General features: G+C 42.3%; 1 protein-coding gene across 1 annotated transcript in view; it reads right to left on the bottom strand.

The window, feature by feature from the left end:
* Window positions 1-23,145, bottom strand: part of FAM120A (family with sequence similarity 120 member A) — a 118,553-nt gene that overhangs the window by 48,672 nt on the left and 46,736 nt on the right. Inside the window, exons 8-10 of the mRNA XM_077822984.1 lie at window positions 22,488-22,575; window positions 14,982-15,206; window positions 408-582 (exon numbers count right to left, since the gene is read on the bottom strand). Coding sequence (XP_077679110.1) covers window positions 408-582; window positions 14,982-15,206; window positions 22,488-22,575 — 488 coding nt within the window. The remainder of the gene's footprint in view (window positions 1-407; window positions 583-14,981; window positions 15,207-22,487; window positions 22,576-23,145) is intronic.

Raw genomic sequence — 23,145 nt, 5'->3', positions numbered from 1 at the left:
GAGAAAGGAAAAGAAATTTCTTACATTCAATTCCTAACATAATACTTTGAATCTAAAGAGCACACCAGGACCAAAAATGACAGACTATTCAGGAAAAGTCAGGCAGTAGCCAGACTATACATTTTCTTTCATGTTAGTGTTCCAGCTATAAACCTCCAATTTTGCTTACTGACTCCTTTTTTAGTCATTAAACAATTACAGAGAATAAATATAGTAAGAAAAAAGATTATAAAGTAATTTATTTATAAGGACCCATAAAATCTGCCACTTTTGTCCTGACAGAACATTAAAATTTTATCTCAGTGACATTCATGAAAGCCTAATAATTACTCTCATTTTTGATCATGCTGAAAATGTGCATAAGATTATGGAGTTTTGAAGAGAAAAACGATGGCTAGAGTACATACATTCTGGTGGAAGTCTGTTCTTTCTAAAAGCAAGCCTTTCAGTTTTCTTTCTGCTTTCTGCCAAACTAAACAGGACTCCGTAAACATACTGACGAACTGGCCTATAAAGCAGAGCAGCAGGAGGCAGGTCTTTGTTGGCTTCGTCTTCAATAGAAACGGCAATTTTGATTTCACCCTTTGCATGGAAGAAAGCAGAATAATATTGCACATATGTATATATATATATTTTCCATTCAACATAAAAGTAAGTATGCTAACGCAATCCTGCTTTAAAACCATTTCAGTCATATATTTAATCAATACAAAAGATATATTTGAAGAACAGATGCCTAGAGTTAAGCTAGAATTTAGGGACTACTTTCAAAATCACAAGTGACTTAGCAGCACATGCCTCACTGATTGTATGCTCCTAAATACCTTAGAGATTTTGAAAATCTTCCCCGTAGTTACCCCCAGTCTGAAACAGGTTTTTGCTTCTCAGTCACTGCTACACACAATTATGCAGGTGACGCAAAGCCTTTTAAATAGCCAAGAAATATATTAATAAAGCAAAAATATTCAAAATTGAGCATTTTACCAGTAAAGAAACAATTAGCGATATGATGAATCTGTTTTTTTTAAATGGATCCCAAACACTAGTCAAATTGCATTCAAAGACTTAACAGGAAAAGTCAGATATGACAATATTTTGAAAATTGGTAAAAGCTGCTTTAGAAATTTAGAAGTGTATTTGTAATTAAAATATGCCTTAAGTAAAGCTATGTAGCCATCCATTTAATGCCTTGCATGGCTTGTACTAAGTTTTGACTACTAAGTGAACAATTTAATTTAAAATGCTGTATAAACTGAAAAGATACATAAGGTGAATATACAACAATTTTAAAATAAAAATAAAGTGCATAGCTTACTTTTGTGTTCACTATGAAAAAGGATTAATACAATTACATAAGTATAGCGCTTCTTGTAGATAAAAACTTTTGGGAAAGGGCAGCATTGAGTACAGGGCTGAGGGCCAGGGCTGTCTGACTTATCGCAACTCTAGTCCCTGGTTGGACTGGCTTGGGGCAGGTTGCTTAACTCTGTCTCAATCTGCTCTCTGTAATGTGGGAAATAAATACTATCTACCTTACAAGGATGTCATAATGTTAGTATCTGTTCTCCCCCTGGTTCAATGTGGCTCTTGACAGGGCAGAACTCTGCAAGTATAGTGTCCTTATGCAAGTGGTCCAACCTGACTGCTTTCTACAAGCCCTAACCTGGAAGAATTTTTACAGCAATTTTCTAATGAGGTACAAATGGGCCCAGATGTATCACTTATTAACCTAGACATGGACTATTTTCTTTACTCTAATTGTCTCAGTCTATCACTAACCTCTTCCTATCGTAGAGACATTCGGGGGCTCTTGGAGAACACAAAAGTAGATCAGTGGCTCTCCAACCTTTTGAGGTCAGGCTTTTTACAGGGTTTGACACTTCAACTCCCTATTAAAGCCCCCCATGTCTTGGAGTCTTTGTGGAGTAATAAGCAGATTTTAAAAATGCCCATTCTGAGCCACTGTATACCAGATATCTCAATACTTTCTCTTGTGTGAAGTCATTGCTCAATGAGCGAGTGTAAGAAGTCCATTCAACTTTCTAGTTTCATTGGATATCAGTGCCCTAATCAAGATTCCCCCACAAAGATCACATCTGTGTGGCTGTCTGACTACATATTAGAATGACCTGATTAGTGTGAAGCTAGAGAATCACAAAGTACATTCATTTCTTGGGATGCATCCTACAAGCCATTAAGTGGTCATATTTGATGTTTTCTAGAATATGCTTTTTTCTCCCCTGCTCTTTTCTCCACTCTTTGTAATTCTGATTTTTTGAGGATTGTATCTTACTGGACACTCACCCATATGTCCCCCCTCAAGAGTTTGGTGGTTTTTTAATAGAAAGGAATATGTTTACCCTCTGTATGAGTGCTTACTCATTTGCCCCTTTCTGAGCTTTAATGTTGGTCACTTTGAAGAAATATTTTTTGCAATCTTTGTGTAATTAGAAGGTTAGGGCAGAGCTCTTGCTTCCTGCTCTTAAAAGATATGGGGAGAATGTTCTGGAACCCCTGAAATATTTATTGTTAGACCATGCTGAATAGGGCAGAGAACACATGCCAGACTATATATGCTTTTTGAGGCTAAAAATCGTAAGAACTTGGGGAGTTTTCTACATGACAAATGCTGCTGAGATCTTCAGAGAATTACAAGGTGAGTACTTTTCCAATCAAGGCAGGTTTGTATTTTCTGACCATATCCTGAACAAATAATCTATAGACAATCCTATATCCCTCCATTTGTTATAGATTTTGGAGGGTGTAATGCAACCACCAAACTTGTACTGATCAGTTTTCAATAAATCATCATCATGAATGCACAGCTGCAGGGTGTGTACAAACAGCTCACCCTATAAATATTACAAATGCTGAAAGCTTTTTTTGTTTTTGTTTTAATGTTAACAGTGTTTCCATAATGAACAAGATTGCCATTTTGGGCCATCTACAAAGCCTTTAGCATGTTTTTTAAGTTATCAAAATAGTAGTGCCTGTGTGCTTGCCGTCAAAACATTCCAGTGTCACATAAAGGCTCATCTGTAAATTTACTAGCAATACAAGTAGAAGTTAGGCTGAGGAACACCCGAGTTATACTACTCTAGGTCCACGTATCAGCTGCAATGTCCTTGGACTGTGGCGATTCAGACTTACTCTGTTCTGTAGATCAATGTTTGATTCATTCATATTTTAAGATGTCTGGATTTGTATTTAGATCAAAGATTCATACATCCCTACTTATAAATATACCGTATCAATAAGCGTTTGAACACTTGGAATTAGAAAATCAGTCTTGTCTTCCATTTCAAGGACAGTGGTGTGATTTTTTGAGGGTAATTTACACAAGGCAGCATCTTAAATTAGTCCACACATGTTATCTTGTCTTCAGATTTTGAAATTAGGGAAACTGTACTGAGCATACAGAAGGATGAAGATCACTAGACTGTGTTAAATTTATGGGGAAAATAATAAGGACATAACCTATCAAATAAGCTTCTATAAACCTTTTCAACCACAAAAATTACTCCTCCCTTCTAAAAGGACAAACATAAGTTAAATTTAGCAAAAGTAGATTTTAAATGTATGTTTTGACAGAGGCTCAACTGCAAACTTCTCTCTGCTTACCACAAATTATACCACCCCCATGGCTTTAAAGGCTGATTGTGTTTAGTTTTACTGAGAGAGACATGGTAGATGAGGTAATATCTTATTACCAACTTCTGCTGGTGGAAGGTACAAGCTTTCAAGCTTCATAGAGCTCTTCTTCAGGTCTGGTGAATGTAACCAGAGTGTCTAAGCTGGTACAAACTGTTAAGCATAAGGGGTTCTCACATGCAGTAAGAGACCACTTAAAATTAAATGGGCAATTAAGAGTTACAAGGCAAACAACTAACATCACTTTCTATCTGTTAATTTTAAATCTTAACTATTCCTTATTCCTATTCTATTCTGACAAACTCTGCACCAATAATTTCTGTAGGGTCATAGACTATTGTCTATCACGTACACACAGAAATGCCACCAATACCAATGTGAACTGCACAAGTGGATCAAGAGTAGTATATGTCCCTAGTAAGATTCCAGCAGGGTCAACCAACCTGTACCCTCCCCAATTTTTTTATTTTAAATAGGCCTCTTAGGAAAATTAAAAGCATTCACTACTAACTTACCTTTCTCCTCAGAGTCTCAATTTAAGATGTTAAAATCCCAATTTTCTCTATAGTATCACATATTATACAAACACATCAATGAGTACAAGTATTCAATATTTTGTTTATAAACTCATGTACTTTACCCACAATTAAAACTTTATTTTGTCGTTTTCTTTTGAATTAAATTCCTTACAAGCTGTATTCCAATCAGCAACAACAGCTCTGAAGTCACATGGGAAGGTAGCCAACATGACACAATACTGTTACATCAATCCCCTTCCTCTCAGATTTTAGGTTTTCAGTGTGCTGAAGAATGTTGTACTGATGTAGAAACTGGCAGGGAAATGCAGATTTTTGGAAGCTCAGGAGGGGGTCATTGAGGCTTTTGGTATCCAGGAAGGTATGAAAGTTGCGTTTGATACCCAGGAAGTAGTCAAGGCTTTTGGTACTTGGAAGGGGATGAACTGTGTATCCTCCCCTCCATTTAGGGGAAGGGTACAGGTGTTTTTAATTTTTGAAATGGGAGAGTAATAATCCTTGGTAGCAACTAGCTGCTCCACTGCATCCTTCCCCAATATTTACCACTACCATACAGCAATGACAAATAAGCATATTAGTTAACGGTTTCTGATAAAATGGTCATTTAAACTGTCATCAGACTTCAGTGTTCACACCCAAGAGAGGAACAATGAAGTTCATACCTCTCAGACCTTTGTTTTAGGCTCTTGGCAAACTCAGAAAACATTGCATCAGTTACACTCAGTTTATGTTTTTAAGGTTTCCCCATAAACATGAGCGCTAGAGACAAATGAAAGCTTTAGATTCTGGAAAACAATTATGTGGCCATTTAAAAATAATCCACAATTATGTAACAATTTACATGGCAATGTAATCATATAATAGATTGGACCCTGCCTACAGATGTCAAATAGCATTTCTATTCACTGAAAAAACAGATCAGTCTTTAAATATTGATTGCCCTACTGTATTCAATGCAAGAGTCCCTAAGTTTATTTAGCAAGAGTCCCTAAGTTTATTTATTTATTTATTGCTGGAACAGATTCCTCACAATTTAGGACAAGGGTGGCTCCGGAGCTGCATGTGGCTCTTCATAAGTTAATATGCAGCTCCTTGCATAGGCACTGACTCCGGGGCTGGAGCTATAGATGCTAACTTTCCAACGTGCCAAGGAGTGCTCAGTGCTCAACCCCCTACCCTGCCCCCCCTCCACCCCTTCCCCTGAGCCTGCCATGCCCTCACTCTCCCCACCAGAGCCTCCTGTGCACCGCATAACAGCTGATCGCGGTGGGCAGAAGGCGTGGGGAGGGAGCCGAAGGCACAGATTGATGGGGCTGCCAGCGGGCTGGAGGCGCTGCAGGTTGGAGAGGGGGGAGCTAATGGGGGGCTGCTGACATATTAGTGTGGCTCTTTGGCAATGTACATTGGTAAATTTTGGCTCCTTCTCAGGCTCAGGTTGGCCGCCCCTGATTTAGGATAATTCTTCTTTTGATGTTTAATTGCTTGGATACTTTTCTGCATTCTATGATCACATATTCAGATAGTACGTTTAATCAACAACAACATCAAATATAGCATTTGACTATTTTCATAAAGAAATTAATTAGACATTTGTCCCACCCACCTTCGCTTCTGTGCTTTCCTTTTATGGATAAGGAAATGAAATGGAGAAAACGTGTATCAAAAGTGTATGTTACAGTTGAGAATTGAAATACAATGAAATACAAAACTAAACTCTGATGCAGGTACACTTACACATTTCAATTCTCAATTATTACACTGCATTAATGTCTATTTTTGTACTGAAATAGATTGCTAAACAAATATTTGGAAAAACAGAGCTCCATGACAAAAAATAAGCTATGCAAAGATTAACAGAAAATTTAGAAGCTCAAAATTAAGTGTCTGATTTGCCAATTTTGGTAGACTTATAGAAATTATTATATTTATGTTGTTGCCAGGGTAATTAATAGGTTTGTTTAGTGTATTTTTAAAAGATTATCAAGGGTGCTCAAAGCTTTAGATGGGAGATATTTTGCTACCAAGTAGTTAAAATCCAAATTAACATATATATAGTAAATACCTGAAGTCAGCATAGAAATTTGTGTTAAACTTCACTGTGCATTGTTCATATAATTTAGAAACGGAGGTAAACTCACAAGCAGGAATCCTAGTTTACCATGATAACCCCCCCAAAATTCTCCAATAAAAAAAACCAATCAAAAATCCACAGTTTTCCGCAATTAAAATGAAACGTTGAACTTTAGTTTCCCTAGTCATAATATATATAAGTATCAGATGAACAAAATGTTTTACTGATATACAGTAGAACCCTGTTTATCCAAGCTTCAGTTATCCGGCTCTCCGTATTAACCAAATCAGCAGCCACCCAGGGCTGACCACCCAACCTCCCCACCCCATCTTAAATTAAGGGATACAAAGGTCTTTGCCAATCCTCATGATTATTCCAATTTTTGACTATCCGAACTGGCTCTGGTCGATCAGATAAATCAGATCCACTATAAATTTAAAGCGCATTGAAAAAAAAACAACCACAAGAGGAAGAGGTTATGCACACTGATAAGTGACACTGGTACTTTCAGTAAAATTTAATTAACATTTAGCATATATTTTTATTTTTTCACAAAATGTAAAACCTAAAAATTCTCTGTAAAAATGCATATTCTGCATTTTTCCACGACAAATGGATTTCTAGGATCCATGCTCACAAGATAAGAGAAATGTATACAGTTTTAGTTTTAGTTTTTAATATGCAATGTGGTTAACCACAAGTCCACTGTGAATTAAAAAAAAAAAAAAAAAAGTCACTGCTAAGCATTTTTGTGTGTAAGTCAAGTACAGTAAAAGCTTTTTTATCCGGCATGTTAGGGAAATGGGGGGTGCCGGTAAATGAAAAATTCCAGTTAACTAAGGGGGGGGGGGGGGAGGATTTGGGTGCAGGAGGGGGTGCTGGGCACGGGCTCCGGGAGTTTGGGTGTGGAAGTGGGCTTAGGGTAAGGGGTTGGGGTGCGGGAGAGGGGTGCTGGATCCGGGTAGCACTCACCTTGGGCGGCTCCCTGGAAGTGGTGACCTGTTCCTGCTGCTCCTAGTGAAAGGTGCGGCTCTGCGCACTGCTTCTGTCCACATGCACCGCCCCTGCAGCTCCCACTGGCTGCAGTTCCCAGCCAATGGGAGCTGTGGAGCCAGCACTTGGGGTGGGGGCAGCGCTCAGAGCCACCTAACCACACCTCCGCCTAGGAGTAGCAGGGACAGGTCACCACCTGCGGGGAGCTGCCTAAGGTGAGAGCCACCCGGATCCGGTACCCCGAAACCCTTCCCACACCCCAACCCCCGCCCTGAGCCCCCTCCCGCACCCAATCTCCCTCCCAGAGCCCACGCCCTGCACCACCTCCCGCACCCCAATCCCCAGCCCCTCAACCCCTCCCACACACCGAACCCCTCATGGCCATTCGTCCACCTAGGAGCAGCAGGGACATGTTGCCATTTTGAGGGAGCCATGCACAGAGCCTACCGGCCCCATGCCAACCGGACTATAAACTGGACTTTCAATGAAGATCAGAAATGCCAGTTTTTATAGAGCTTTCTGGTTGGTAAAGTGCCAGATAACGCAGCTTTTACTGTATTAGGTTTTACTTGTACGCTTTATATTTAATGTGTGGGGGAAGGGCAAGTTTACATAATTTTCTCCAACCCCCCATTCAAACATTAGAGCATGATGCACATTTTTGTAAAAGTGATTTTCAGTATCTACTTTGTTGGGAAATCAAGCCTTTAGAAATGGGGCAGTGTAGCAAAGGGGTGTGGCCTCCCTCAGAGATTGACAGTGAGGGAGAGCCAGATGCCCCTTGGTGGGTGGAACCCGGAAGGCCTAGTCCGCCACACCGGATGCAGAAGGGCAGGACAGGAACAGGAAGTATAAGAAGCGGGCCCTGCAGCTCAGTTGAGCAGGAGCTGCCAACAGAAGCAGATGCTTCCAGAACGCTGCTGGAGCTGGAACCTGCAGAAGACTATGGCCAAGGAGACCGTCAGGTACCAGGACTGCGTGACATGCCCGATGCTGAGGAGTTGCTGGGACTGCCGCTCACAGTGTACCCCAGGGAGACCAAGGACAACCAGAGTTGCCAGCTGTCTGGTTTTCAACCGGAACGCCCGGTCATAAAGGGACCCTGGTGGCTTCAGTCAGTACTGCTGACCAGGACGTTAAAAGTCCGGTTGGCAGTGCAGACCGGCTCCCTACCTGGCTCCACGCAACTCCTGGGAAGCTGCCGGCATCTCCCTTTGGCTCCTAGGTGAATGAAGGGTCACAGGGGTTTGCGCACTGCCCCCGCCCCCAGTTCAGCAGTTCCCATTTGCCAGGAGCCATGGCCAATGGGAGCTGAGGGAGTGGCAGGTGTGGGCAGCACCCAGAGCCACATGGTCGCACCTCCACTTAGGAACCAGAGGGAGATGTTGCTGCTTCCTGGGAGCCACCTGAGATAAGTGCCGCCTGGAGCTCGCACCCCGAACCTTCTCCCACGCCCCAACCCCCTACCTCAGCCCAGATCCCCTTCTTGCACCCTGAACCCCTCATCCCCTCCCGCACCCCAACCCCCCTGCTCCAGCCCAGAGCCCTCTCCTGCACCCCAAACCCCTCATCTCTGGCCCCACCCCAGAGCACACACCCCCAGCTGGAGCCCTCACCCCCTCTCACACCCCAACCCCCGGTCCCAGCCTCGTGAAAATGAGCAAGCGAGGGTGAGGGAGAGTGTGCGCCGGAGAGAGGGGGGATGGAGTCAATTGAATGAGACAGATGTCCACTTCCACTTGAGCTCTAGATCAGCCCTTGACTAGATAGTCGTCGAGGTATGGAAATACATGGACCTCCTTTCTTCTAAGAGAGGCTGCCAGTACTGCCATGCATTTGGTGAAGACTTACGGGGCAGCTAACAGGCTGAATGGAATCGCCACAAACTGGTAGTGAGTTTGGTTCACTACAAATCTTAGGAAACGTCTGTGGCCATGGAAAAATCGAATTGTAGAAGTAAGTGTCCTTCAGACTGAGGGCAGCATATTAGTCCCCTGGATCCAGTGAGGGAATGACAGAAGCCAAGGAAACAATGCGAAACACTAAGTTCTGGAGACAGCAGTTGAGATGACAGTGTCTAAAATGAGTCTGAAACCACCTTTGGCTTTCAGAATTAGCAGGAATAGAACCCCTTTCCTCTTAGGTGAAACAGAATCTCTTCCACGGCTCACAACCGAAGGAGGGATTGGACTTCTTGTTTCAACAGATGTTCCTGAGAAGTGTCCCTGAAGAGGGAGGGGGAAGGAGGGGGGAAGGGGAAGTAGACAGAAATTGGATGGTTTAACCCAGTTTTACTGTGCTGAGAACCCAACCGTCTGAAGTGATCAGAGTCCAGACATCAAGCTAGTGGGAAAGGCAGTTGGAGAACAAGGGGGTACCTGGATCCTATATCAAGGGGATTGCAATGCTGACCTCAAGCATCTTGTCAAAATGAGCCCTCTGAAGATCCCAAGTGTCTGGGGCTGGACTGCGCAGGACCTGCTGAGGAAGATGGGGCAAGAGATCTGCACCTGAACCCCCTGCTCTTTCTCCTCAGCTGATCCTGTCTGAGTGGCCAAGAAAAGTAATGGCCCATCTGCTGTGGCCTGTACTGTTTCCTTGACCCTGCTGGTACACAGAGTCCCAGGGATTTCAAGGCTGCCTTCAAGTCCTTAAGACTGTGTAGCCCAACGTCTGTTTGCTCTGAAAAGAACGATGATCCTTCAAATGGGAGGTCCCACATAGTTTGCTGCACCTCATGGGGTAGCCCAGAGGACTGCAAGCATGAGCTCCAATGCGTTGTTACCGCTGTAACCATTGATTTGGTCGTGGAATCAATGGCCCCAAGGGGAGGCACCTGCCACAGTTTCCCCTACTCAACTAGGGAAGAAAACTCCTGTCTAGAGTCCTGAGGGAGCAGGTCCTTGAATTCTGACATAAGACTCCCACATATTAAAATCACAGCAACCCAGCAAAGCTTGCTGATTTGCTATGCAGAGCTGTAGGCCCCCTGTGGAATATGCCTTCCGACTGAACAAGCCCAATTTCGTTGGGTCCTTTGCCTTGGGCGTAGAACTTGCCTATGTTTGGCGATCCCTTTTGTTGGTGGCCACTATACCCAGGGAAGCGTGTGAGAAAAGGAATTCGTATTCTTTGTCCAGTACAAAATATTTTCGCTCTGTGCACTTTGCTGTCAGGAAGGAGAGAGGCAAGGGTGTGCAATAGGGCCTTGATCAGATCCATGACGGCTTCATGTAGTGGTAGTGCTAGAGGGGCAGCCTAAGAGACTATGTGTTGCCTCCTTGACCATTTCCACTTGGACCCCCAAGTTTGAGGCTACACACTTTAACAAGTCCTGGTATGCCTTGTGGTAGTCTTCTGGTGGGGAGACACCCAGTGTCAATATAGCCTTGTCCAGAAAGGAGGATGAGGCATCTAAAAACAGGCTGAGACGCCTCCGTTGGTTTACCAGCATGCACAAGAGCCTGCAGGGCTTCCTTTTGAGGCTCTGTGCCATGCTCGGCACCAGAGTCTGGATCCAGAGTCTCTCGGTGCAGTACTGGGGGAGCCCTAGCCTCCAAGACAACGGAATATGAGCACTTTGAGGGAGTGCCCTGTGGTGGGGGAAACCAAAACGGTTCCAAAAGGGCCACTGCAAAGCTGCCAGTCCCCAGTGGCCAAGCATTTGGAGGTACCACTGAACTTGGGGCTGTGGTGGAATGGAAACGGCTTAGGGGAGCAGCAAGGTCACCCATGCTGATGAGGGGAATACAATCCCACCTCTGAGAACAACAAGCTGTAATGCAGAGACCAGGGGGGTGCCATACCTCTCGGTACTGGAGAAGGTCACCGAGGTTAGATCTTGAGGCTGTCAACGAGGGTTTTCCCCTAGATGGCAGCCTTGGCACTGGGCGAGGTCCTGCTGATAATACCCTGCTGCTCGGTGGCACCAGCGGTGCCGAATCTTGACCCTCGGGGGCCACCAGTACCAGTAGGGTGAGAAGGTCCCTGGCTGCTACAAAAGCCTTGGGGGTCGACGTCACCGCAAACAGACGGGAACACTGTCAGCCTTGAGGATGCGGCTCCTATGCAGGTGTCAGAGGAGCTTGCAGTAGCACCAGAGTTGCAGGCACCTGATGATGTGGTGCCAGGGCTGAAGAGCAGCCCAACACTGGTCTTGATCTCTCTCTCTCTCCTTTTACTTTTGGCACCGGGGACTGGCTCTTCCCAGGTGCCAAAGAAGAAGCACCACAAGCAACAAGAGAAGAGGATCGGTGCTGAGAGTCACGAGCTGTTGGAGGAGTGCTCTGTACCAAGGCTGGGGTGCTTGGTGCCGAGTACAAGTCTTAAGGTTGCCCTCACGAGGAGGGCCTTCAGTCATGCAACTTAGTCCTTCTTGGTTTGGGGTCTGAAGTCCCTGCAGATTTGGCAGCAGTCTTTCCTAAGCACTTGAGACAGCTCAAATGTGGGTTGCTCAAAGGCATAGACTTACTACATGAGGTGCAGGGCTAGAAACCTGGCGACTGAAGCATGCCCCAGCACCGGGGAAGCGGACAACCCCGCTAAACTAAGCTTGGAGGTGTCAAACTACCTAAGGACTAAAAACTACTAAAAAACTACTCAATAACTAATTCCTAAGTACTAAACAACAACTATTTACACTAAAAACTGGAGAAAACCACTAGAAGATAAACTGTCTGAGCAATGAAGGGTTCCAGCAACCATCATGGGTGGTGAGAAGGAACTGAAGGGGGAGTGGGGTCAGCAGGGTCCTTTATACCGGCGCTATGAGAATATGGCACCAGAAGGCGCTGGAGCTGATCCAACGGATACCGCTGGAGAGGAAAATTCCAGCAACTGTGCTCGGCACATGCACACACCTACACTGGAATAGACATGTGCAAGCACTTGAAGAATAAAGAACCCTTTGCAAATTCTTCAAGGAGATGGTCTCAGACATCCTGATTAACAAGAAGTATCGCTGTAGGAGATCTGGGCAGGAAGCAGGTAGCTGCTTTTTCCTCTCCCTATATCACTCATCCAGACAACAAGAGTTGTTGCAATTGTGTCAGACCAAAAACTAACAAAAAGTGCATCAAAAGTACAAAATCACAGACATCAAAAGCCTCAAATGAAGTCACTGCAGGTAAATAACGTCATCAGTCAATATATTATTATTCCTGGGGGAATTTGGTGCCGCTGCACAATGCAGAATTTTGCAGAAATTAACACTGTGCATGTAGAATTTCCTTTCCTGCACAGAAATGGGCTGCAGTGCTGCCAGCCACCACTAGGGGCCCCTGGGCCCAGCAGAGCCCAGCTAGCACAATGAAGACACTGCTGGGGGTAGGGAGCGGGAGCTAGAGCAGTGGTTCCCAAACTGGGGTTCGCAAACCCCTGGGGGTTCGCAGAACGTTACAGGGGTTCGCCAGAAAAATTTCACTAATGGCAGCCAAAGGACCCCGGGCATTGGAGGCAGCAGGTGGGACCCGGTTGCAGGGCAGACCGCCCAAGTCCCAGGGAGAGCGAGGCAGGGCAGTTGGGGCCGGCAGCCCGACCCCTGCCCCCGTCAGCAGAGGAGCAAACCGCTCAAACCCCAGCGCTCTGTGTGGGGCTGGCTCCCCGAGCCCCAAGGAGAGCAGGGCTGGGCAGTTGGGGCCGGCAGCTCGAGCCCTGCCCCTGTCATCAGGGGAGCCGGCAGCCCAAACCCCAGCGCTCTGCGTGGGGCTGGCTGCCCGAGCCCCAGGGAGAGTGGCACAGGGCAGCTGGGGCCAGCAGCCCAAGCCCTGGTGGTCAGCGGGACCTGCAGCCCAAGCTCAGTGGAGCTCAGTTTACCAGGGCGGTCAACAGGGTCCAGAAGCAGGAGTCCCACGGAGTGCGGAGTAAATTTAAACTTAAATCCCTGGAAATATTCATTTTTAGGAGGGGGTTCACAAGATTTCACAATTTAGTGAAAGGGGTTCGAGGACTGTTAAAGTTTGGGAACCACTGAACTGGAGGGTTCCTGGCAGCTGCAGTTCCCAGCATGCCCTGAGGGAAGGAGAGAGCGGTGCGCAGGAAACTCCGTGCAAGCCTTGGACCGAGCATCAGGCTGTTTCCCCCTCTGGATCCATGGGCTCAGGAGGGAAGGGGGAGCAGGTATCTGGGGTTGGGGGGAGGGGAGGGTACAGCTGCGCTCTGTGGGTGGGGGAACGGGTATCTGGACTAGGGAGGCTGGGGGGACGGGGGACGGGGTTGTAGGTGTCTGGCTCCGCGGCTTGGCTGGGGGGTGGGAGTGGACTAAGGGGCAGAGAAACAGAAACTGGGTTGTCATAGGGGTTTCTTTAACTCTCTACCCCTGGGGGAATTTTTGTGTCTGTATTGTTACAGACATACTTGCTGACAAGTATTTAATTATAAATTACCAAAATAATTGAAACTGTGTGATTATGTAGTGTTATTTTGACAAATAAAATTTGCAGAATTTTAAAATATTGTGCACAGATTTTTTAATATTGTGTGCAGAATGTTTAATTTTTTGGCACAGACTTAAATTTTTTTAGCACAGAATGCCCCCCAAGAGTAATATTATCTATATTGCTATTGCACAGAGGAATCCCAGCCCCATTGGGCTAGGCACTGTATAAACATACCAAAGAGACTGTCCATGCCTCAAAGAGAGCATGGCATGTACATCTGCAAATTAAATAACATTTTGGCTTTAAGGATATCAATGAGAATAATATAATATGGTTTAACGATCCAGTGACTGGACTTATTGCTGCCACAACTGTTGTGGATGGAACTACAAGAGGCATTAAGCTGCTCTGAGGAGGAGTTATGAGAAGATGAGACAGGGTCAGAAGAATCAAGTTGTAGGATCTTCTCAGCCTGCACTTAGAGGGAGGTTTGGATTGAATTTTGTCCTCTGAATCTATACTAAGCAAAACCAAAGACTTGTGCCAAGGGCATCATTGCATCCTAATGACTGAGAGATAGTGCTGACCTCTGATAGTTGCAAAACACACAGCTTTGGGAAATCCCATTAAAACTACACTGAATCAACTGGCATTGACACAGTCTCTTTGTAGTAAGATGAGGAACTCTCCTCCATTGCCATGGAAGATTTGCTCTCCAAGGCCATCCAGAGAGATTTCTGTTGGACTTAGTGAGCAGAGCAGGGATGTTCAAGTGATCTCCCTAAGACCTGTCTGCTTGCCATGTATTTGCTGGGCATTCAAGATAGCAATCATGTTAATCCATAATGAAAATTTTATGGCCACACCTGGAGGAATTTCTTAAAGCTGCTGGGCTGTTTCTCTTCAGATACACCAAGAGAAAAAGAAACAGTGAGGGGAACAAGAGAGCCAGACAACAATCACATCAATATAAATATCTAAACGATTCTGAAACAGGTAATGTCAGAGAAAGACTGGCAGAGGTGCCAAAGCCTCAAGAAGCACCACACAAACCAAACTTTTTTAAAATAGAAAAGGAAAAAAATAGAGAAAATTCAGGGGGAAAAAATCAGCTATTTTGTGAGTAAGCAGTTTTAACAATCAGGGTCAGACACCTGTTGTGCAATTCACTCCCAGAGCTACTGTCTGGAGCTTCTTTTTCACCAATGGTTAGAAGTGTTAATAGGCCAGAGCTTAGATCTAAGCAGGAGCAAGTATGCATCACCCCTGATGATACTGTCTGGTCAGGTGTTTAGGTATGGATACTTTTACAGAATCACTGTTTCACAATACATGAGTTTTAGAGAGTCATACCTTGGTTAGGACATGAAAGATGTAGGGATACATTAATCCCTTCTTGTGCCTGTGTTCTGCCACTCTTAATACTTCAGGTGCTACAGGAGGCAATGGAGGGGTGGTAATATCCATATGGTTCCTGGTGGGCATTGACAACAGACATGGGATTTGTGGACTACTGGTTTGATTCCCTTTGACTTCGGCTGCCTGGCTTCCTGAAGAGGCAGTCGAGGAACCTTCTGCCTGTAATACATCATACAAAAGAAAATATTCTTTTATTGGTTACATAGAAAAATAAACTTGTACATTAACAGAAAAAAAGGCACGTTACACATCTCTCCCTGCACCCACAATGGGAACTTAAATTCATAACTTTGTTAGACACTAAAAATAATGGCCTTAATAAAGGCAACAGATTAATGGCTTATTACAACAAGCTGTAACCCTTTTTTGGCCTATGACTGCAGAGGTATTAACAGGCCACTTTACCTTGAATGGTCTCGCAGAATGTGTTAACTATTCACGCTAAACCATCTGTTTCACCTCTAATTTAGCTGTGACACTCTGGGTATGTCAACATAGCAGTGTAACTCAGTCTCAAGGGGTTATTCCTTTGCTGTGTAAACCTCCAAGCTCCAAGGTCCTAGAGTCCAGACCCCAGCCCAGAAGTCTACAAAGCAATGAAATAGCCCTGCGAGCCCAAGTCGGCTGACACGGGCCAACCTCAGGTTTTTCTTTGCTGTGTAGACATACTCTCTGGGGCCTGATCTACACTTGAAAATTAAGTCTGTTTAACTACATTGGTCAAGTGTGTGAAACATCCATACCCGAGCGATATAGGTAAGGTGACTTAAGTCCCTGTAAAAGCAACGAAGAGTCCTTGTGGCACCTTAGAGACTAACAAATTTATTTGGGCATAAGCTTTCGTGGGCTAGAACCCATTTCATCGGAGGCATGGAGTGGAAGGTGTCAGTATTCCATCTGTCCCACTGCCCCTTGTGTAGTACCATGCCGTGCACCTTCTCTCATACAGACATACCACACTTATTCCAATTATTGTTCCAGACTTCCCATTACAGTGGGCCCGAGAAGGTTGGGTCGTGGTTGTCTAGTACACTGAGGGGGAGGGCTTACCACATTACTTATAGGTTATAATTAGTGGCTGTTCTCTAGGGGGTTGTGCCCCCCGTGATCATTTCCATATGCAACGTAACACAAATACAGTTAACAATATACCAGCCGCTATGATAATCCACAGCAACACAGAGTCCTGACCACTGCAGTATGGTCCAACATCCTGGCCAACACCAAAACCACTGCTTCTCCTCCTTTGTTAGGGTTAAAATTTTGTCAGCGCCATCCTGTAGTGTGTATTGTAAGTGTGTCCAACTGTTGGTGCTTGCAGCAAGTTGCTCTTGTAATCATTGTGTACTCTTGTACATATTGTGCGTCCACTGAACATCCACAGTGAAATCTGGTATTGTCTAAACCAATTCAACTACTTGGTAATGCATAGGGTAGTAGGTGCTGGTTCGATTGTTTACAACGATTAAGTCCACTGATCCACTGGTGTACTATAGTCCAGGTGGCAGTGTATAGAAGTTCATAATTTCGCCTCCCAGTGTTATGTTGCAGGATTACACACATTCCCAACAGAATATACCGTACCCCATATACACTACCCCTAAATGCCCCCCTTTGCAATAGGCCATTGATCCTGCTCCTCCATAGTCACAGGAGAGGGGCACATCCATATTCCTCCTCTGGATATATAACTGATGAAGTGGGTTCTAGCCCACAAAAGCTTATGCCCAAATAAATCTGTTAGTCTCTAAGGTGCCACAAGGACTCCTCATTGTTTTTGCTGATACAGACTAACATGGCTACCACTCTAAGTCCCTGTGTCGACAGTGCTAGGTTGACAGAAGAAACCTAGTTACCTCCTGGTGGGGAGGTGGATTACCTTTGCCAACAGGAGAACCCCTCCTGTTGGTATAGGTGGTGTCTACACTGAAGCACAGCAGCAGTGCAGCTGTGCCACTGTAGCATTTTAAGTGTAGACAAGCCCTGAGTACCTTTCCCAGACCTGACGAAGAGCTCTGTGTAGCTTGAAAACTTTGGCTTGTCTACATTTGAAATGCTATAGCTGTCTCTTTCTCCAACAGAAGTCAGTCCAATAGAATATATTACGTCACCCACCTTGTCCAACAAATGAAAACATTCATTTTTTTTTTTGACTATATAAAAGTGTGAACATGTAGAATGGATTACCCAAAGGCAGCTACAGAAGCTGCAAACATGAGCAGTGTAAAGTACCACACTTATGATACATCTAGACTTACAGCCATATGTAGAGTACAGACAACACATGCCAAGCTAGCATGGGTACGAACAGCAGAGTAGACAGTGAGGCATGGCTTAGGCAGGTAGAGTAGAGAGCCCTACATGCCTGAACCCCCAAGACACTATTTTTAGCAGTATAGTGTTCCGCTGCCTCTCTTCTGCCAGAGCCTTTCCCTGCCACAGTGAAAGGCTCCTGGAGCAGGGAGTTACCAGAGCTTTTCCCTGCTGCCTGAGCCTTTCACTGTGACACCTAGCTATATGTGTAGTGCATGTATTGTAAGTGCTGCCACAAGTGTAGACACAGCCTTCGGAAGAAATAAACACACAACTACAAAATGAGGAATAATTGTCTAGACAGTACTGTTGAAAAGAATCTAGGAGTTATAATTGACTCACATCCACAACATGATGCAATTGCGAAAAAGGCTAATATCATTATGGGGTGTATTAACAGAAGTATCATATGTAAACTTCAGGAGGTAATTGCTCTGCTGTCCTTGGTACTGGTGAGACCTCAGCTGGAGTACTGTGTCCAATTCTGGGCACCACACTTTTAAGAAAGATGTGGACAAATTTGAGAGAGTCCAGAGGAGAGCAACAAAAGTGATAAACAGTTTAGAAAACCTGACCTATGGAGAAAGGTAAAACAACTGGGCATATTTAGTCCTGAGAAAATAGGACTGAAGGGGAACCTGATAAAAGTCTTCAAATATGTTAAGAGCTGTTAAAAAGAGGGCTGAAATCAATGTCACTTAAGGCAGGACATGAAGTAATGGACTCAGCTAGGGAGATTTAGGTTGGATATTAGGAAATATTTTCTAACTATAAAAATAGTTAAGTTCTGGAATAGGCTGCCAAGGGAGGTTATGGAATCCATATCATTGGAGGTTTTTAAGAACAGCTTAGGTAAAGACGTGCCAGGGATCATCCACGTATAACTTGGTCCTGTCTCAGTGCAGGGGGCTGGACTGGATGACCTCTTGAGGTCCCTTCCACCCTACTTTTCTAGGATTTTATATTCACAAGTGAATCAAAATTATAACCGTAACAGAATGCTGAAAATAAAATCTTCCTATTCTGTGGTTACTCTAGATGTTGTTTCCCTGCAAATAACCATTATTAAAAACAAAATATCATATTCAAGTCATCGTGCAGTTTAAATTTTAACTGTTCATCATATTAAAAAAGTAGTAATTTCTCTTTACATTAATATTTTCTCAGTATAGGAATAACAACCTCTGATAAACATTTCTGGGGATTTATTGACTAGTTGGGCAAAGGCAAAACAAAGAGCCTTCAACTCCAGCCTGGGGAAAAAAACTAGGGGGGAGGGGGAAGAAAAATAAAAACAAAACCGTCCCCTGTTCATTTCTTGAACAAAATGGGGAAACATACAAGCACCAGACACATACGGTGATTTGATCTTGAGGGGCCTATGTTTTTTTCCCCATTATGAATGAAATTATGTTCTTTGTGTTAAGAGGACTGCACAAGATTTTTGCTACCTCTTCTGGTTAAGAGTTGCTAATATAGCATGCAATTTTGTTACTAGAAATTCAATTCAATATTATGATTTACAGCCAAAAGTGACATACTGTTGGACTTATCCAACAATGAAAAAGTACTTGGATAACTGCTTTCAGAGATACTTAAAAGTAAAAGCAGAGAAACCCACAAAAATCTCACTAACAACAATCTGGTCATCTCTCAATTTAGGAGGACACCGTAAGTCATATTTTCATCTGAATTTGATAACTACTACTATTACAAGTAATTCCTATGTTGCTGTAACTGAAAGACTAAAGTTTGTTAACTTTGTGCTTGTGACAGCATTTTATTATGAATCAGTTTCACGGTTTTGCAGATGTGAGCATCCCTTCACACATAGAAAGGTGTGCAGGGCCCCCACCACGTTTGAGGTAATTCCAGGTACACCCATCAGATCTTTCTAAATATCAAAAGGGAAGCAGACAAATCCTTATTTAAAAAATTAAGGATTTTTTATTTTAGAGAAGTCAAAGCACACTATTCAAAAAGGGGTTCTCTCAGAACATGGCATTTCAAAAAAAATTCAAGTGGGCACTACCCCTTTCAGATTACTTTATACCACTTGTAATCCAGATTTAGATTTATTTATTTATTTAAAACAGAGGTTAGATACAAAAGGAATGGTTAGAACAAAACAATCTGTGATAGCAAAACATTTTATATCTGACAGCTATTGCTTGAAAAAAGTACTAAGTACACTTAGCACCAAAGTGTCATATTTATGGTATATTTTTATTTAGATTTAATTATTGTAAACAGATTCCTATCCCCAATTCTAGTGGCTCTAAGAATGAATTTAAAAGATGCTGAAATGGCACTATAAATAAGAATTTACAAAACACTGTGCTGCTATTAAAGGAGGAAAAATCTAGTTCAAAAAGTGTACCACCACAAGACTCTCATGTAGTTGCACTATCTAGATTATTTCCAGGCTGAATAAAAATTGGATTAGAAAATTTTAAAAATCTGATTTTTTTTAAGTTAAATACAGATTTTTTTAAAAATAAATTTGACACTGACAACCTATGTTAACGCCTAAACTTAGAATTTATTAAAAACATTTCCATTAAATATAAAAATATTGAGTACATATTTGCTGATAAGTTCCAAAGAAAGTAACACCACTGAACTGGTGGAAGTCAGTGGCTTACAACTGGAACCAGAGTTTGTTGAAGTATTAAACCAGCTTTTGACAGCTGTAGTCTCTCTGCACCTGCAGAAGAGACTATCTTCTTCATTTCAGCTTATTCAGCTAGTTCAGTTCAATGACCAGTTCGATCAAAGTTTAGAAACCACTTGGAAATAGAAAAAGAAGGAAAGTTGATTTTCCTCTCCCCATCTATGAATAAAAACTAGGTGTGAAAGGATTAAATCTACTAGTTCTAAAGTCTTGATGACATCGTTACCAGAAATAATCAGTTCAATTCAATACCTAGAGATAATACTTCCTCTTTTAATGAATCAGTTTTAAATGCAAGACATGTTTTTGATAAACACTTTTCCCCTCTGTGTCCAGCAGTTAAGGTAGTTTTATTTAATACAAATATTAAAATGTGGTTTTGTCCATTTTTAACTGAATATGAATGTCCATCCAGGTAGAGCTTGACAAACATCTAATAAATAAGAAAAGCGTCATTCCCCATTTTCTAACATAGTAAGCAATGTAAAAATTAAGAATCTGAATACATGTAAATTAAGCTACAGAGTTGCTTAAATAAATGTGTATAGACATAATCATGTCCTCCTGGTTACCAAAAAGTAGCACCAAATTAAGCATACAGGCTATATTTAGTTGCAAGCCAATATGTTTTAATGGTTATCAACCTCTCTCAGGAAAATAACTAAAAAGTACAATTGCAATACATGATTAAAATCAGTGATTTAAATCAATCCACCTACATAATGCACCCAGCACTGCACACAACAAAATAGTATCCAAGAGACCACTAGTATCTCCACAGTCAGGAGGAGTATTATTGTTCGTATTTATTTGTATTACTGTATAACTAAAAGGCCTAACTGAGATGTGAAGCCCATTGTCCCAGGCACTGTACAAATGCATAGCGAGACAGTCCTCTCTCCAACAGCTTGCAATTTAACTATATGAAACAAAGGATAAGAGAAAGGAATTATCATCATCAGGGTTGGTGCTAGCTTTCTGTTACAGGCCAGATTTTCAACTCCCTAAATGATCTACCTTAAACTTCACATACCACATCTGATTCCAACGTGAAATTCTTCTGGAAAGTTTGAACACACACAAAGTTTCAGAGGAACTAGACTTTAAAAATATATTTTCACCTTTCAAAGATTTTTCCAATATTTTGGCTACCTCTCTGTGAAATAAATATACCTACAAACTCCAGACTTGGCTTTTTCTATAGTGCTTAACAAATACAATTGCTTTTAACTGGTTTAAGGGTGGGTAAGGAAGCAATTACACATTTAAAACGGTTATCACAGAAACACGAAGTATACACTTTAAAATGTACATCGATATTATTATATACATGTGTCCATTTGATTATCTACACACCAGTTTTCTGCATACTTTGCAAACTGTATGGCTTTATGGCCAAAATTACAAATTGTGAATGGTCCACATGCAGATTGCTATCACATCAGGAGTGGCTTGCAGGGATAAGTATGGATGGGTGAGGTCTGTTTCTAGCTGTTATCAGGTTAGCACTATAGGGACAGACCCAAGGTGTTATCTGACTGGAATTTCCAGATTAAGAACTTTTATTTTATTTTTTTGGGGGGAGGAGGGAAACTAATACATTCTCATAAGGATTTATAGCTAAGAAAATAGGGTCTTTCCACCATAACTCCAGACTTTGGTTTGGCTTTATTTTTATTATATTTTTTGCCTGAGAATAAATTAATGGCTAGCCTTCATCTCTATTATAACTTGGGTTTATACTGGAGGTATAAAACGTGTGCATTTTCACTGAAATGTAGTTGAAACTTGGCATGTCTGGCATGATGTCCTTCACATTGACATCGCTTTGGAATTTGTTTTTTACTAGCACAATTTTAAATCAATGTTGAATTCTTAAGGTATTAACTGTACCATCCTTACATTAAGTAGTATTTTACTTTGAATAGTACCATTCAAACTCATAGAATTATTTTACTATTCATTGTGAAATTCATCCCAGCCATTTGTAAAAGTAGAATCTCTAACTGGTAAGCAATAGTATTTTTTCCATCTTTGAATTCTCATACATAAATTGATAATAATGACTACACAGCTCTGAGTTGTGCATTTATGCCCTACCTTCAAACATCCATAATGGAACTGCTCTCAACAGATAACAAATATCCTGTAGATGCTACATTAAGACTACTAAAGGTATTCTTTCTGAAATCAACCCAGTATATTATCATGTATACGAAATGTGCAAAAATATCCAAGAACGACAGGGTAAGATAGTCTACTGAGTGTACAATTTTGTATGCATATAACATATTTTAAGCCATTTCTCACTGTAATTACAGTTTGCCTCTTTTTTTTCTTTTTTCTTTTTTTTTTTTTTTTTTTTTAAGTTCTCACAGGTGCTTTTGAAAGTTTTACCATATGCTTGTAAGGCTGTAGCAATAAATGTGGAGGTTTGGAACTTAAGATACTACCTTTGTTTGGTCTCCTGGATCTCCATGTGCTTGGTTTTCTGACTGGGTTCTTGTTTTTTCCCAACTCATTTTGTTCCCACTGACATGGCTGAATAAATACACAAAAAGAAAAACTACAGTATTTAGTGCAAAACGTAAGATGCATCTTAATAGCTTTATTAATAGTCAATGAGAATTTTTGTCAGTGAATACTCTAATTTTAAAAGACACCACATAAATTAGAAATGCCAATATACAGGAGTGTCTAGAAAGCAGTATAAAATTCCCATATTTATTAATGTTTGGATTGTAATTTAAAAAAAAACCTTAAGATTCCTTTATAATTACAAGGACTAAATATTATCTCAACCATCCTTTACCTGCTCCTAAAAAACCTTCAATGACGGAGCTCCCACAACCTTCCAAAAGCTTTTCTAAAGATATACCACATCTACTGCTTCCCCCCTCTCCACAAGGCTTGTTACCCTGTCAAAGAAAGCTATAGGTTGATTTGACATCATTTGTTCTTGACAAATCCATGCTGTTACTGATCACCTTATCTTCTATTAACGTAGAAAACATCCTGAATCAAGTTCCAATGTCTGTCAATTTACCAATTAGCTTCCCACTTAAGAGACTGTCTCTAAACACAGTGATATCAGTGGTATTGTCTTGATGC

Source organism: Eretmochelys imbricata, chromosome 7 (assembly GCF_965152235.1).
Source record: "Eretmochelys imbricata isolate rEreImb1 chromosome 7, rEreImb1.hap1, whole genome shotgun sequence".
In the NCBI taxonomy this organism is placed as follows: domain Eukaryota; kingdom Metazoa; phylum Chordata; order Testudines; family Cheloniidae; genus Eretmochelys; species Eretmochelys imbricata.
This window is presented reverse-complemented; position numbering and strand designations above follow the sequence as displayed.